At 58.5% G+C, this 14554-nt stretch overlaps 1 protein-coding gene across 1 annotated transcript in view; it reads left to right on the forward strand.

Annotated features, from left to right (window-relative positions):
• The window catches only part of LOC101934981 (kinesin-like protein KIF21B), a 107243-nt gene extending 97356 nt beyond the window's left edge, over positions 1-9887 (forward strand). Inside the window, 8 exon segments of the mRNA XM_065578804.1 lie at positions 442-516; positions 1280-1359; positions 1362-1392; positions 3239-3277; position 3722; positions 5153-5288; positions 5786-5966; positions 7481-9887. Coding sequence (XP_065434876.1) covers positions 442-516; positions 1280-1359; positions 1362-1392; positions 3239-3277; position 3722; positions 5153-5288; positions 5786-5966; positions 7481-7535 — 598 coding nt within the window. The 3' untranslated portion in view covers positions 7536-9887.
• The last annotated feature ends 4667 nt before the right edge of the window (positions 9888-14554 follow it).

Genomic DNA, 14554 nt, shown 5'->3' on the forward strand with positions numbered 1-14554 from the left:
TCTCGGTCGACCCAGCCTGTCCCAGCATGCAGTGGTGGGGCCAGCTTGCTCTGCCATCTTGGATTGCCAGTGTCCACAAACTGCCCGTCGGGGGGATGGGGCCTGAGGAAGGCAGGCACAAACCGTGTTCTGCTGTCGGACAGAGTTGGGCGTCCAGTCTCCACAGCCCTCTTATCGAAGGCACGGAGCTGCCGTCTCCAGCAGCAGTCTCGGTGATGAAGCCAACAGGACCTGCGCTCACAGCGCAAACCCTTAGCCGGGACCGCTGGCCTTGGGCCCTGCCGGGGCCTGATCCAGCCCGCTGGACCCCTGGCTCGGGAGGTGGATCTGTGCGCTGCCCCAGGGCTCTCGGCTCGCTTGCTCTGGGGTAGGCCTGTTCAGTGCTGAAGGGCCCTGGCCCAAAGGAGGGGCGATTGCTGATCAGGTCTTGCTCTGTTCCAGCCCTAGGCAGTCCCGTGGCTCGGACACCTCGCCTCTGACCCGGAGGAAATCCTATGACCGGGGGCAGCCTGCCAGGTGAGTGGGGAGAGGCTGGAGAGCACATGGGCCTAGCTCCCATCGGGGACCAACCTGTGCACTCGGCTGTGCCCAGGCACGACTCTGGGTGCTGGATCCAGCTGTGCCATAGAATCATAGAATATCAGGGTTGGAAAGGACCTCAGGAGGTCATCTAGTCCAACCCCCTGCTCAAAGCAGCACCAATCCCCAACTAAAGCATCCCAGCCAGGGCTTTGTCAAGCCAGACCTTAAAAACCCCTAAGGAAGGAGATTTCACCACCTCCCTAAGGAACCCATTCCAGTGCTTCACCACCCTCCTAGTGAAATCGTTTTTCCTAATATCCAACCTAGACCTCCCTCACTGCAACTTGAGACCATTACTCCTCATTCTGTCATTTGCCAAGCTCCATCCTCTTTGGAACCCCCATTCAGGTAGTTGAAGGCTGCTATCAAATCCACCCCATACTCTTCTCTTCTGCAGACTAAACAAGCCCAGTTCCCTTAGCCTCTCCTCATAAGTCATGTACCCCAGCTCCCTAATCATTTTTGTTGCCCTCTGCTGGACTCTCTCCAGTATGTCCACATTCTTTCTGTAGCGGGGGTCCCAAAACTGGATGCAATACTCCAGATGTGACTCACCAGTGCCGAATAGAGGGGAATAATCACTTCACCATGGGCTGGCACTTCAGGCCTCCCTGTGCTGAGTGGAGGTGCGGGGCAGGGGGTAGATCCCCGGACCAGGCTTGTGATCATGGGTCTCTTTCTGAACACCCCGGCTCAGGACTTCGGACGTTGGCTTCACGCCTCCCTCATCCCCTCCCACCAGGCCGCGCAATGACCGCAACGTCTTCTCCCGCCTCACAGCAACCAGAGCCAGGGCTCCGCGCTGGACAAGTAAGAGCCTCGCGGGGCAAGGAGCGGGTAGGGGGGTGAAGCTCCAGGGAGCCCAGCCCCAAGAGCAGTGAATGGCAGACGGTGACTCCCATGGCTGTCCCCAGGTACCGTCCCCGCTCTGCCTCGGGCCCGGCAGTCCCAGCTGGAGTCAGCCGCAGGCTCCTGCCGGGCTCATGAGCGACCAGGGCGAAGGCAGAGAGCTGCAATACTGGTGCAGTAGAACTTCACATGGGGCAGCATCTCCCTGGGCAGGGGCCCTATGCCAGACCTGTCTATAACCCCATTGATATGGAGGGGGGGTCTTTGGCCCCACTCTATTGGCTGGACCTTGTCTCGGGGCTGCCCCTGAGCTGCCAAGCCTGGGCCTTTAGCTCAGGCAGAAGCAGCTGCTGTTGAGAGCCTGGGGTGGCAGATGCCCTCCCTGTAGATGATCCAGCTGGAGGCTCGTCGTTACATTGCACTGCTAGAGCCCTCAGAACAGGCCCGAAGCGGTGCCCTGGCCTTTAGCGTTGTGTGCACACACGTGGCAGTGCCCGGTCCCCCGCTGGGCCCGTGGGGATCCCCTGGGGGGCTGGGGCTGTCACAAGCCCCACTAGCGGCCCTGGGCTCTTTAGCTCCTGCTGGTAGCTCTGGAGGGCCCTGGTTCAGGCCCCAGTGTGTTGGCCAAGATGGCGGCTGTCACACTGGCTGCTGGCAGAGGAGAATTTCACCCGCAGGGACGCTGCTGGGTGGTTTGGCTGCAGTTATAAAGCGGGTGAGGTGGGTCCAGGGGGCTGCTAGCTGAGGACACTAAGCCGCCATCCCGTCCCCAGCGAAGCATGGGGCTCGTTGGCGCTGGGCTTGGCAGGGGTCCCCAGGCGGTGGGGAAGCCATTTCCCAGTCGGCCCTACCCCGGTTCTGTGTGGCACTGGCTGTGCCATCGCACCTGCCCCTTCTGGGCCCTGCTCCCTCTCCCACTGTGCTCTGTGGGGAGATGCCGGCTGCTCACAGGTCCCGGTCCCCCTCAGGAGGTGACATGGCTGCTCTGGGTGGGGCGAGCTTTCCGCCAGGGGCCCGTAGGTGCTCCGATTGCTCCTGGTGCCAGGGGCTGTGACCCTTCGGAGGTGGGGTGGGGGTGCTCTCCAGTGGCAGCCTTTGGTTTCTACGGAGGAACGAGCCCACCTTAGGACTGCCTTTGACCGTCATGGGCCAGCCCCTGCACGGGTGCAAATTGGCCTAGCTGCCATGGGGGCAGCAGAGCGGCTTTGATTTACAGCTCCTGAGGACCTGGCCCTATGGGAGCTGGTAGCAACCACCTCCCATCTGCCTCCCTGCAGAATCCCAGTTTGGCGGCGATGTTCAAACCGGGGGGAGCCCATGGCACTGCCTGCAGCTCAGGACCAGCCCCTGGTCCCCATCCTGCCTGCTATCAGACCGCACGATAGCGCAGAGCCGGACCGTGTCAGAACGCCCCAGCCGTACCCCAAAACCAGGAGTGCGGAACCTGAGGGGCTAGGTTGGATGGCTGGTGGCAGTGATGAGATGGGGGACCATGGGAAGATTAAATGAAGACTGGATGCAGGAATCCCCGGGCGAGGCCTCAGGCCTGCACTGTACTGGTCAGACTGGGTGATTGTAACAGTCCCTTCTGGCTGAATGACTCCAGTCCAGCCTGAAAGATCTTGTGTCCGAGCCACGTGTCCCTTCCTGCTCCTCTGCCCCTTTCCTCTCTGGTTTTCTGTGTCCGCTCCTCCCTCTCTACCCCGCTAGCTTGGATGCAATAACAACACTCCACTCTCTGACTCCGCTGCTGCCTCTCTCATCCGGGATTTTTTCTCCCGTAATCCTGCTAATTTTCTGTCCCTAGGTCTGACGACAGCGATTCCTCTGTCTCGGAGGTGCTGAGGTACATACAACTTTCTATTGATTAGAACTCTCCTGCTTCTCGCATTTCCCTCCCCCTGCCCTGCATGCTGAATCCGTGCTGGCCAAACTCTGGGCCTTGCTTCTTTGCTAAATCTATTGGGACTCTGTCCTGGTGCTGCTCTTGCTCGCTGTGTGTCCCTCTTTCCTTCTCTCTGCTTCCCCGCATGGCCCTGGCATACCGTGTCCGGCTGTGGAAGTCCCTTTCTGCCTCTGGTCTCCAGTGCCTTAAGGTCTGAGCCATCGTCTTGAAATGCAGTGCTGGGGGTTTAAGCGGATAGCGTACGGTGCTTTCACTGAATGGGGGCAGCTGCATGCTCTATTCTGCCTCGAGGGCAGGGCGGGTAGTGATGATATCTTGCGCTGTGTCTGGCCTAGCTGCAAGAGGCAGGGCAGTCCAGCTGTTGGAGCCGGTGGATGCTTGGAGGGTCCAGGCTATGATGCTTTTTTTGGGGGGGTCTTCTCTCGCACCTTCAGTTCAGACATCTCCAAGCACTTGACAAACGTGGCTTCAGCCTCCCAGCACCCATGGCGAGGCTGGTCAGGATTGTTATCCCTGTCTTGTGCCTCGGTTTCCCCATCTGCAAAGAGTAAACACCTGGGGTGCAGCCTCTTGGCACCGAGGATCCTGTGGCTGCTGCTGAGGCCTGTGCAGCCTCCCAGATATATTAGAGCAGCCTTGGGGTTGCTCTAACTCACTGCAACCTCCCAAAGGGATGCTTGCCAGCTATGCCACAACCCAGAGTTCCCCTGATGGGGTGTGCTAAGGCCCTGGCTCTGCCCCCAGCATGCCTGGGTTTGCAACACGAGCCACATAGAACCAATTACACTAGCCCAAGGCAGTGTCTGTGCCAGGAGAACTCTCCTTCCCCCATTCCCTGCACATCAAAAGGGCCAGGCTGGCAGAGGAGCATCTCCCCACTGTCCTTTGGGTGCCTATTTGAGACACCGTGGGCCTGACTCTGACACCCTGAGCACCATCAGCTGGAGTAGTGGGTGCTCAGCGCCCCTCAAAAAATCCATTCCAACCATGCCACAAATGTGCCGTGTGACCCTGGGCTAGCCCTTTCCCCTCCCTTTGCCTCCGTGTCCCCACCTGTAATCCAACCCTGCTGGGAGGAGGGGAGGTGCTTAGAGATCCTGGCTGGGAAGCTGCTTTGGGGCTATCGCGGGGGGTTGAGAACTCCTGGGCTCCGTTCCCAGCTCTGCCATTGATTTGATTGTGACCTGTTAAAAATCCCTTCCCCATCTGCCAAAGTAGGGTGAAGCTCATTGCAAAACCGGAGTGGGTCAGATGGAGAGAGGGCGCTTCCCCCCCGCTGGCCACGGGGTGGTGCCCTTATGCCCCACATAGCACGGCTGGAGCAGGGCCCCCGTTTGTTCAAGCCTGGAGGTTCTGGGGGTTGGGTCCGGAGCCAGCCTGTCCCTGCTAGTCTCTGACTCCACAGGGGATGGGGCAGCGTGTGCCATGCAGCAGTCTGGATTCTATTGGCTTCGGGATCTTGCCTGGATTGGGCACAGAGGCCACCCACAGCTCTCACGGCGGGAGGGGGGTAGCTCATCTGTGCCAGCAGCGAGATGGCCAGGGGGTGAAGCCCGTTTCCTTTCCAAGCCCCTGCCCCAAGCCAAGGCAGGGTCTGCACGAGTCCCTGAGCCCTTAGCACCGATGGGGTGTGACCTGCCCCGGGGGGCCTGTCTGGGGAGCAGGCTGCCCGGCAGCTTCTGTCTGTGGTTTGCTTTGCTCCGGAGCCCCACTAGCAGGCCCTGGCAGCCTCGTGGGGCGGGATCTGGCTTCGTCCTGGGTCACCCAGCCAGCGCCCTCCTGCTGACGCCCTTGCTCTCTCTCTCCCACGGAAAGGGCCTCATTAACCCCGTGGGCGGTGCCAGGAGCACCCGGACGGCCCCGTTGCAGTGCATCTCCGTGGCGGAAGGACACTCCAAGCCCGTTCTCCGCGTGGACGCCACCGACGAGCTGCTCTTCTCCGGATCCAAAGGTGCGCGCCTCAGGGGCGGGCCGGCTGCTGAGCTCTGGGTGTGATCATTGGGGAGTGAGCCTGTTACCCAGGGGAGGCGCTGAGCCACCCCAAACTGCGGGGGCAGGACAGGAGCCTCTTGCTCAGACGGCACCGGCCTGCCTGAAAGCCACAACGGGCCGGTGCAGTTCTGGGTCCCCCCAGCAGAGGGCAGCAATGCTGCACGAGTCATTAGGCTGAACAGCTGTGTGGTGACATCCCTGAAGCGAGTTGTTGGGGCCTCTGCCCGGTTCCTAGTGGCTGGATGTTCACCTCGCACCTGGCACTAATAGACCCTCCCCCCGTTGGCAGGTCTGGCAGAGGTGCCAGAGGCTGGATGGGCCACAGGGACTGAGCTCCCCTGGGGCACTCGTGGGAGCAGGGGGAGGCGGGGGGGAGGGAGGGAGGAAGCCATGGGGATCCTTTGCTGAGGACAGGAAGGGTCCCGCAGTGTCATGTGCTCCTGCCTCCTCCCGCAGACCGGAGCTGCAAAATGTGGAACCTGGTGACGGGCCAGGAAATCGCCTCTCTAAAGGGCCACCCCAATAATGTGGTGTCCATCAAGTACTGCAGCCACTCAGGGTTGGTCTTCACTGTCTCCACCTCCTACATCAAGGTGTGGGATATCCGGGATTTGGCCAAGTGCATCCGCACCCTCACGTAAGTACCTGACGCACCGAGGCTGCCCTGTGGGCCTGGCCAAGCTCGACGCACTGCCCTGCCAGCGTTCTGCACTCAGGGCAGCATTGCAAAGGCCAGGCGGCCGGGCTGGTCTGCAGGGCTGAGTCTAGGAATGCTGCAATGCAGGTCGTTCTAGCCTGGCCTGGCTCGTGGAGGCTCCGTGGCTTGGGGCTCTGCTCTCAGGGAAGTTGCTCCTCTCGTCTGTTTCGGGGGGCACCGTGCACCCTACAGTTGCTTTGATCAGGGATGGGTAATGACCCATCTGCAGCTGCCAGCACCGTTTCCAGACCCCAGCGAATCAGCCCCTCTCTCTGGTGCCCAGCCACAGACTGAGACTTCTCTTTTAGGCCTCCCCAATCTGACTGGCGGGAACAGGAGCGGCGCCAGGGTTTTTGGCGCCCTAGACGGGGGTCCTTCCGTGCTCCCGGTCGTCGTCGGCAATTCAGCGGTGGGGGGGTCCTTCCGTGCTCCCGGTCGTCGTCGGCAATTCAGCGGTGGGGGGCCTAGCCAGACCTGGTGCTGCTGGCCCTGCCACCCTCAGCACAGAGAACGGACTTCCTGCCAACCGGGCACCAGCTCCTCCTCGACGGTGCCTTGTGCATCTCCAATGAGAGCACCACCGCCCCCTCCTTCTGCTCCCCAGCCCCTGTGCACAGCCCTGGCCCCCAGAGGGGGTCCCCGGGTTCACAATGTCTCTGGCACCGTCTCTGATCTCCTCTTTTCCGACCATGTCCCTTTTCTCCTTTCCTTTCTCTTCCCTCCCCCGCCCCCCCCCCTCTGTTTCTCTCTGTGCCGCAGTGACTGCCAGGTAAAGCTATGGACTTACGTGCCTGGGCTCACCCCCTGCCTTCCTCACCGCGTCCTTGCCATAAAGGGGCGTGCCGCTAGCCTGCCTTGACCCTCCTCCTGCTCTCTCTGGCTCTCACCCCCTCTGGCTCTCTCTCCTTTTCTTTCTCTGTCTCTTCTCTCCGCCCTGGTCTCAGCTGCTTCTTAACAGTATGAGATTCTTTTGGATTTTCCCCCCATGTAGAGCTCTTTGCAAGAGGAGACTGTCCTCTTGCCCCCCACCTCCCAGTCCCCCAGGTGATTGGATTCAGTGGCCAGCTCGGGGGTTTGCCCATCTGACTCCTGCTCCTCCTGGGCCACTGCTGGGGGGATCCCCGCCCCATCCCCACCCCCCACTGCGTCACTGGCCACTGCCAGTGAGGTGCCACTGGCTGAGCCTGCGTTACTGGCAGAGTGCCCTGTTACTGGCGCTCTGGGGGATTATCCCGCTGGCGGGAAGCTGGGCGCATCTGCTCCCTCCTTGCGCCGGTGCCCGCCCGCCTGGGGCACAGCGGCCTTGCTCTCCTGGGCTGCAGCGTGATGCATTTGGGGGCGGGGGAGTTGGGGGCAGGGCGTGGCCCGTAGCTGATTGTACTCGCTGTGCTGCCTCTCCCAGCTGGGGCGGGGGCGGCCTCCAGCCTCACTTCCTCTCTCTCTTCCTTCCCCAGCGACCTGACAGTGAAGCTCTGGAGCCGGAGAAGATTGCTGAACGGCCCGACCTAGGCACTGGAAAGGCCGGAGCCAGGGCGACTGTCAGGCTCCCTGGCGGGCCCAGGCCCCAGCCCCTCTCCCTGGCTGTGAAGAGCTGGGAGCGGCCTGGCCTGTGTGTGCTCCAGTTTCCAGGACTCTGGGGTGACGGCGTCTCAGCTGGGGCTTTGTGAACTGCCCGCTTCCATGGCTAGGGGGCATCGTTCCCGTCCAGCCCCACGCTGGGTTTCCATGATGCAGAGGGCTTTCTGCTGACCAGGGCGTGGCCAGGCAGTGCTTCGGGACATGGCCTTGCGAGCCATGGGGAGGACCCCAAGCTGAGAGACTCAACGGGATCATTCCAATCTGTCCCGCAGCCCATTCAGCAGCCCCAGATCCTGGATGTGCGAGAGGGATCCTGCCACCTGCATCCTGCTGCTGGCCTCTGCACCTCCTGGGTGCCTGGGGTCTCATTCCTTCTGCAAGCGGCTGCAGGCCCCTCTCCACACTTCATCGTTCAGCAGAGCTGGGATCTGCCGGCCGGTACCGAAATACAGAGAGGACTTGTGTGCTGCCGACCCCAGCCTAGCACCAGCAGGGTGCATGGAGCCCCGTTCCCAGCACTGGCTGTGGTACCCTCCTGGAGCTGGGACTCACTCTGTCCCATCTGCTACCATGTGTGCTGCAGGGGCAGGGCTGACTAAGGTCTAGCACCCCACGGCTCACCCCTTTCAGGCCCCCAATTAGCTGTTAGCACCGTAGAGCCAGAGTGCTAGCCCGGTTCCTACTAATCACTGGTGACAGGGCACAGTATCCACTTCAGAAGCCGACTCCTTTAGCCCCCAAAGCCTTGGGGGAAGCCTGTGGTTCCGACAGGTCCCATCCCTTATGCTCCTCAGGACACAGTAGTAACTCCCCTTCTGAGGGCCCTGTTCTGCAGCCCTTATGTTGGGCAGGGCTGTGGGCCTGCAGCAGGAGACTTTGCTTGGCAGCACTCCCCAGCATAAGGGTTACAGACCTGGGGCCGCACTACTCGGAAGGTGGAGTCTCATGAGCAACAGGGTGTCCCAGCACTGCCTCTCTCCCAGGACCCTGTTTCCTTCCTGGTCCTTTACACTCAGCCCTTCCACCTCCCGCTGACCCCCATTTCAGGTACCATCCCCCAAAGAGCACAAGGGTCAGATTTTTTCTCTGAGCTGACAGCGTCTCCCATGCCACCACCCACTTCAGCCCTAGAAACAAAGTCACTTGCTTTAAGATTCCAAGGCAAAGTTTCTCTCTGGCAGAGCTGGGTTGTGGGACCCAGGGGAGTAGGACAAATGGCCTTCATCGGTGGCCTCTTCAAAGGCAGTGGGCCATTGGCACTGGGACTGACCTAGAGCGGGGCTCGTTCCACCCCTCCCTGCCATACCCCAAAGTTCCACCCAGCGATTCTTCTGGTGCCCAGCCCTGCAACTCTTAGCTGAATTGTCCCATGCCTCACCCTGTTCGTCCAGGGGCTCCTCCACCTTCCACTACAGCCCTGCTTTACCCTGGGACAATGCCCAGCCTGGGGTGTAGTCTGTCTGCATGATCCCCACCAGGCACTGGCAGGAGCACTGCTTTACATTAAGGTTCTTTTGGTGATGGGCTAACCTTACCCCTGTCCTGCATTTCCAGTGTGAACAGCTGTAGATGGAAACCCAGACAGTAGAGATGGAGCAGGACTAACCGTGGTCACTTTGTCTAGCCCTCACCCTGTGTCTATACTATAGAAGTGTTGCAAACAGCAGGTGCATTTTCCTGCCCGGATAGGATTTTGGAGATGTTAACGCTTGCTACGGCTTTCTCGCTGTATGGGTTTTGGGATCCATTGGAGCGGTCTGTGTTCTGTGTACAGGACAAGATGTGTAGATCTTTTATACCTGGATGTATTACTGTAATTACAATTATTTAATCAATAAAATGAATAAAAGCATTAAAGTACATCAAAATGAAACAGAGGATTGCTATGTACAGGGTGGGAGATTGCATGTGAGTGATGTTCGTCCATCGTTATCGATGAAGACCTCAACCACTCATTCTTTCGATGACCGGGCTCTGTACGTCCGAAGATGACTGATCAGTCCGATTCGGGCGTGGAACGTCCTGTCACATGTCGGGCAGACATGTAATGGCACTGTCGATGATGTACAAGCAGCTCTGGACTTGCGCAGCTCACGCTTTTTTTTCAGCCTCAGCAATACGCCTCGCCTCAGAGGTATTACTACCTGTGTGAATGAATGTATAGCCACAGCCTGACTCGGACAGCTGTCCTTCATTAGCAAGGCGAGTTTCGCTAAGGGCTGCAATGTCAATGTTGTAGCGTGCGAGCTCTCTAGCGACAAGTGCTGTTCTTCTCTCCGGTCTATCTGCCGTGATGTTGTCCAGTAACGTGTGCACATTCCCTGATCGGCGTCACTAAGTTTTGTTTTTATACGACCGCTTTTGTGGGATCCCCGCCAGCCGCGGTATGCTGGCCAGGGTAAGGTGAAGCAGGCAATGTTTAAGGCACCTTTTCTAGCCCCCTCCTCATTCTACGGAGGTGAGCAGTGCAATCCTGAATAGGGCTGCTCAGTCGCTCAAGAAGTTGCCGAGCTCCACTGCTGCTTCGGTCAGTGAGGAACGACCATTATGCCTGAGCAGCCTATGTGCAGGTCCGCGGCTACAGCTCCCAGTGTATCCACACCTGCTGCTTCGTCGCTCGCCCATCGCCACAGGATTTGATATGATATGATATGATATGTCGAGACTTGCGCATGAATTGGATTAAAGTGAGGGAGAGTTGCGCGACGTCAGCCTCACTCTCTCTTCCCAGTTCCTATCTGTATCCAGTGGCAAGACAGAATTCGAGATGGCTGGAGATAGGGCAGGGCGCAGTGGATGACCAGGACGCCTACGTGTCTTGTCATGCTCTTAAGTGTTCCACAACGCTTGCTGTCATCGCCTTCCTGACCATTGAACCAGGTTGCCTCAGTCAGCCAGATCCAGCCTTCGCATGCAATGGGTAGACAGGCCCTAACTCACAGAGAGTCTCATACTCATCGGCTACCCTCACCTGGTTTAGCCCACCGGTCGAGACGGTCTCCGGGGTGTGGCCGCTGTCACATGCTGATAGCTACTTGGAGCCACAGGTGAGAGCTGGGTATTGTCAAGTGGGGACCAAAGTGGATGAGCTACTCCTAGGAGTACGACTGCTCTCCCATCAGAGGTACTACCCCTCCCTGACAACCCCATGTGAGTAGGTAACCGCTCGATAGCTTTCATCACCATATAGTTTTTGACCGGTTTTCACACCCCATCCCCATTGCCGGCGCCATCCCCATTTTTCTGTGTTTGGCCGGGGGAAGGTTGCGTGCTTGTGTTTTGACATATTTAGAGAAAAAGTATGAAAGACTAGAAAGAGAGGCTGTAAGGGGTTTGCAGCTCCCTCCCCGTCCGTCTGGGCAGGAGACAACGCTAGGGTGACCAGACGTCCCGATAAAATCGGGACCGTCCCGATATTTAGGTATTTGTCCCGCGTCCCGATTGATCTTGGGTCGGGACGCTGCACTCCGCTTTTTTTTTTTTTTTTCTCCGCTGGCAGCACTCAGCTGTTCTCGGCTTTTTTTTTTTTTTCTTCTCCTCTGACTGCCAGCAGCACTCAGCTGTTCTCCGTTGGTCCCCCCCCCCCCCCCCAGCTCCTAAAGACCAGAGGCTGAAGGTATGCATACCTAAGGAAGGGTGCATAATCTCCTCTGACTGCCAGCAGCACTCCGCTGTTCTCAGCCCCCGCCCCCGACTGCCAGCAGCACTGGGCCACAGTAGGGAATTGGGAGAGGGAGCTGTTTGTGTCCTTACACCGGCAGCACTCAGTTTTTTGGGTTTTTTTGCTCCGCCAGTGCCGCCCCCCCCCGCTTGTGTCCCGATATTTTCTTCCTGTCATCTGGTCACCCTAGACAACGCCCCTCGCTATGATACTTCTGGGATCCCTTGGTTCAGGGGAAAATTAGCTCAGTGTTAATGGTTCAGGCCTGCAGTCAGACCAAGCAAAGAGAGAGTCTGTGTCACAGGGCAACGGTGAGGGATGATCTCTTCCGGCCTCTAAGTGCCCTCTACAGGCTGGTGTCTCGCCTGCCGCTGGTCCCGGTGTACCTCCCAGACCCCGGTGCCCCTCTACGTCAGGGTCCTGCCCCCGGCAGTAACCCACTATCTGGGTGTCCAGGGGAACCCCCAACCCTCTAACCACACCTTGCCTCAGTGGCTACTGCCAGTCACTGTCTAGCCCCCGCTCACTGGGGCGGACTGCAGTATATAAACCACGCATCATCGGCAAGGGGGGTTGGACCAGCTGCCTCTGCCTAGCTCTGGGCTGCCCCTCTGCAGCCCGAGTACCTTTTGTAGGTGTAAGAGTATCCGGACTCACCCCTGCGGTGCCTCCTGCTGGTCGTCCAGGGAATTAGCTCTCCAGCCTCTGGAGCACCCTCTGCAGGCCAGTGATCCGCCTGTCCTCTGCACGCAGGCTCCCGTGTCCTTCCCAGGACCCCGGTGCCCCTTGCTCTGGGTGCTGCCCCCTGGCGGTACCCACACACGCTAGGTCTCCCCTCCCAGGTGAACCCCTACCCACTAACCCCACCTCACCTCAGGATAAGGCCACTGCCAGTCACCAGCTAGCCCCAACTCTCTGGGGCAGACTGCAGTATAAGCCACTCATCATCGGCAAGGTTGGGTTCGGACCTGCTGCCTTGGCTTGGGCTGCCCTCTGCAACCCCCAGTACCCCTTGGCCTATTACCAGGCCACAGCCTGGGGCTATCCAGGCTGGAGCTCCCCAGCTCCTCAGCCTTTCCCCAGCCCTGCTCCACTCAGGTATCCTGTCTAGCTCCCTGTAGCCAGGCCCTTCTCTCTCTGCACTCAGAGAGAGACTCTTGAGCTCCTGGCTCCCAGCCTTCTTATACAGGCCAGCTGGGGCCTGATTGGGGCATGGCCCAGCTGTGGCTACTTCCCCAATCAGCCCAGTAGCTTTTCCCTTTGCCCCAGCCCTCTTCCAGGGCTGTTTTAAACCTCTCAGGCAGGAGCGGGGTAGCCATCCTGCTACAGTAGGCCTTTATCTAGGCCTGCAGCCTGGGGTTTTGCCCAGAGCTCTCAATCAGGGCGGGGCGGCAATCGAGAAAGGGCTGTGGCCTACAGGCAGGCAGGCAGAGCAACAGAAGGTCCATTTGCCTGGCCACTGATCAGGGTGGGGCAGCAAGCAAGTAGGGGGGCTCTGGCCTACAGTCCAGCAAAGCTGTGGCAGTCTAGGGGAGGTTACCTCTCTGGTGGGAGAGTCAGCACAACCGTCTGGCATCCGGATTCAGGTGGGAGCCAGACCAATCCAGGCCTCCTGACAACCAGAGTGGGAGGCTACCACTCCTGACGTTGGGTTGCCGGGGGTAGGGGAACCCAGGCCCTCCCGCTCACCTACGTCCCATCCCAGGGCCCTAATAGAAGCGGAGTGGCCTGCCACTGGGTCAGCGGGGAAAATCCAACTGCAACACACTGGCCGGCTTGTAGTAAATGACACAGCTGAATCTGATTTGGCTTCCCTGGGCTCCTTCCTACACGACCATTCTGTGTGTACATGGGTTCCAGGGTTGTTGTTTGCTTTGGACCACGAAAAAGTTCAAGGAGCTGAGATTACAGAAAAGTCCCATAAAATGTAAAAGGGCTTAAAGCCAATGGGGTTCTCTCTCTCCCTCTTTCTCTCTCCACATACACCCCATCTATCTATCTATCCCCATATACCACATTTATCTATCTATCTATCTACATACTCCCCCTCTATCTATCTATCTATCCCCATACACTCCCCCATCTATCTATTTATCTATCTATCCCCATACACTCCCCCATCTATCTATCCCCATACACCCCCTCTATCTATCTATCCCCATACAGCCGCAAGGGTAAGTTCTCTTCCCCACCCCCACCCTCCCTGCCCTCCCTTCAGCTTTCTATACTTTCCTTCTCTCACTAAGCCAAAAGGATCTCTTGCTGTTTTCTATACTCTCCCTCTCTCAGGTCTGGTCTACCCTAGTCGTTTATTTCGGAATTAGCTGAGTTAATTCGAAAAAAAATCATTCCGTCCACACGATCAAACCGTTTTCTTCGATTTAAAGGGCTCTTTAATCCGATTTCTGTACTCCACCTTGGCAAGTGGAGTAGTGCTTCAATCGAGATCGCAATCCCAGGTTAAAGGTATTGTGGATGCAATTCGACGCTATTGGCCTCCGGAAGCTATCCCAGAATGCTCCCTTGTGACCGCTCTGGACAACACTCTCAACTCCGATGCACTAGCCCGGTGGGCAGGAAAAGCCCCGGGAACTTTTGAATTTCATTTCCTGTTTGGTCACCAGCAGCACAGGTGACCAGCAGCACAGTCCACCATCACAGGCGACCATGCAGAGTCCACCATCACAGGAGATCATGCAGTCCCAGATTCGCAGACGAGATCCAGCATGGTCCGAACGGGAGGTACTGCATCTCATCGCATGTTGGGGAGATGACTCTGTTATGGTAGAACTACGTTCCGAAAAAAGGAATGCAAATACGTACGCTAAAGTCTCCAGAGCCATGACGGAAAGAGGCTACTCCAGGGACCCAGAGCAGTTTCGTACAAAAATCAAGGCGCTCAGGCAAGCAGACCAATAAGCCAGGGAGGCAAATGGGCGCTCTGGGTCACAGCCCCATACATGCCGCTTCTACTGTGAGCTGCATGCAATTATGGGGGGTGACGACACCACTACCCCACCACTGTCCGTGGATACCTCCAAGGGGGGAGTTGAACGGAGCGAGGAGGATGAGTTATTGGAGGACGAAGAGGAGGAGGACAGTGCACAGGCGGCAAGTGTGGAATCCGTTTTCACCCCTAGCCAAAAACTATTCTTAATGCAGGAGCCAATAGCCCACCCCCCCAACTCCCAAGGCAGGCTCCCAGACCATGACCCTGGAGAAGGTACTTCTGGTGAGTGAGTCTGATCGGAGCGACGCGGTGGGAGCTGGGGGGAAACACAGCCACGCT

This window comes from Chrysemys picta, unplaced genomic scaffold, assembly GCF_011386835.1.
Source record: "Chrysemys picta bellii isolate R12L10 unplaced genomic scaffold, ASM1138683v2 scaf3, whole genome shotgun sequence".
Taxonomy (NCBI): domain Eukaryota; kingdom Metazoa; phylum Chordata; order Testudines; family Emydidae; genus Chrysemys; species Chrysemys picta.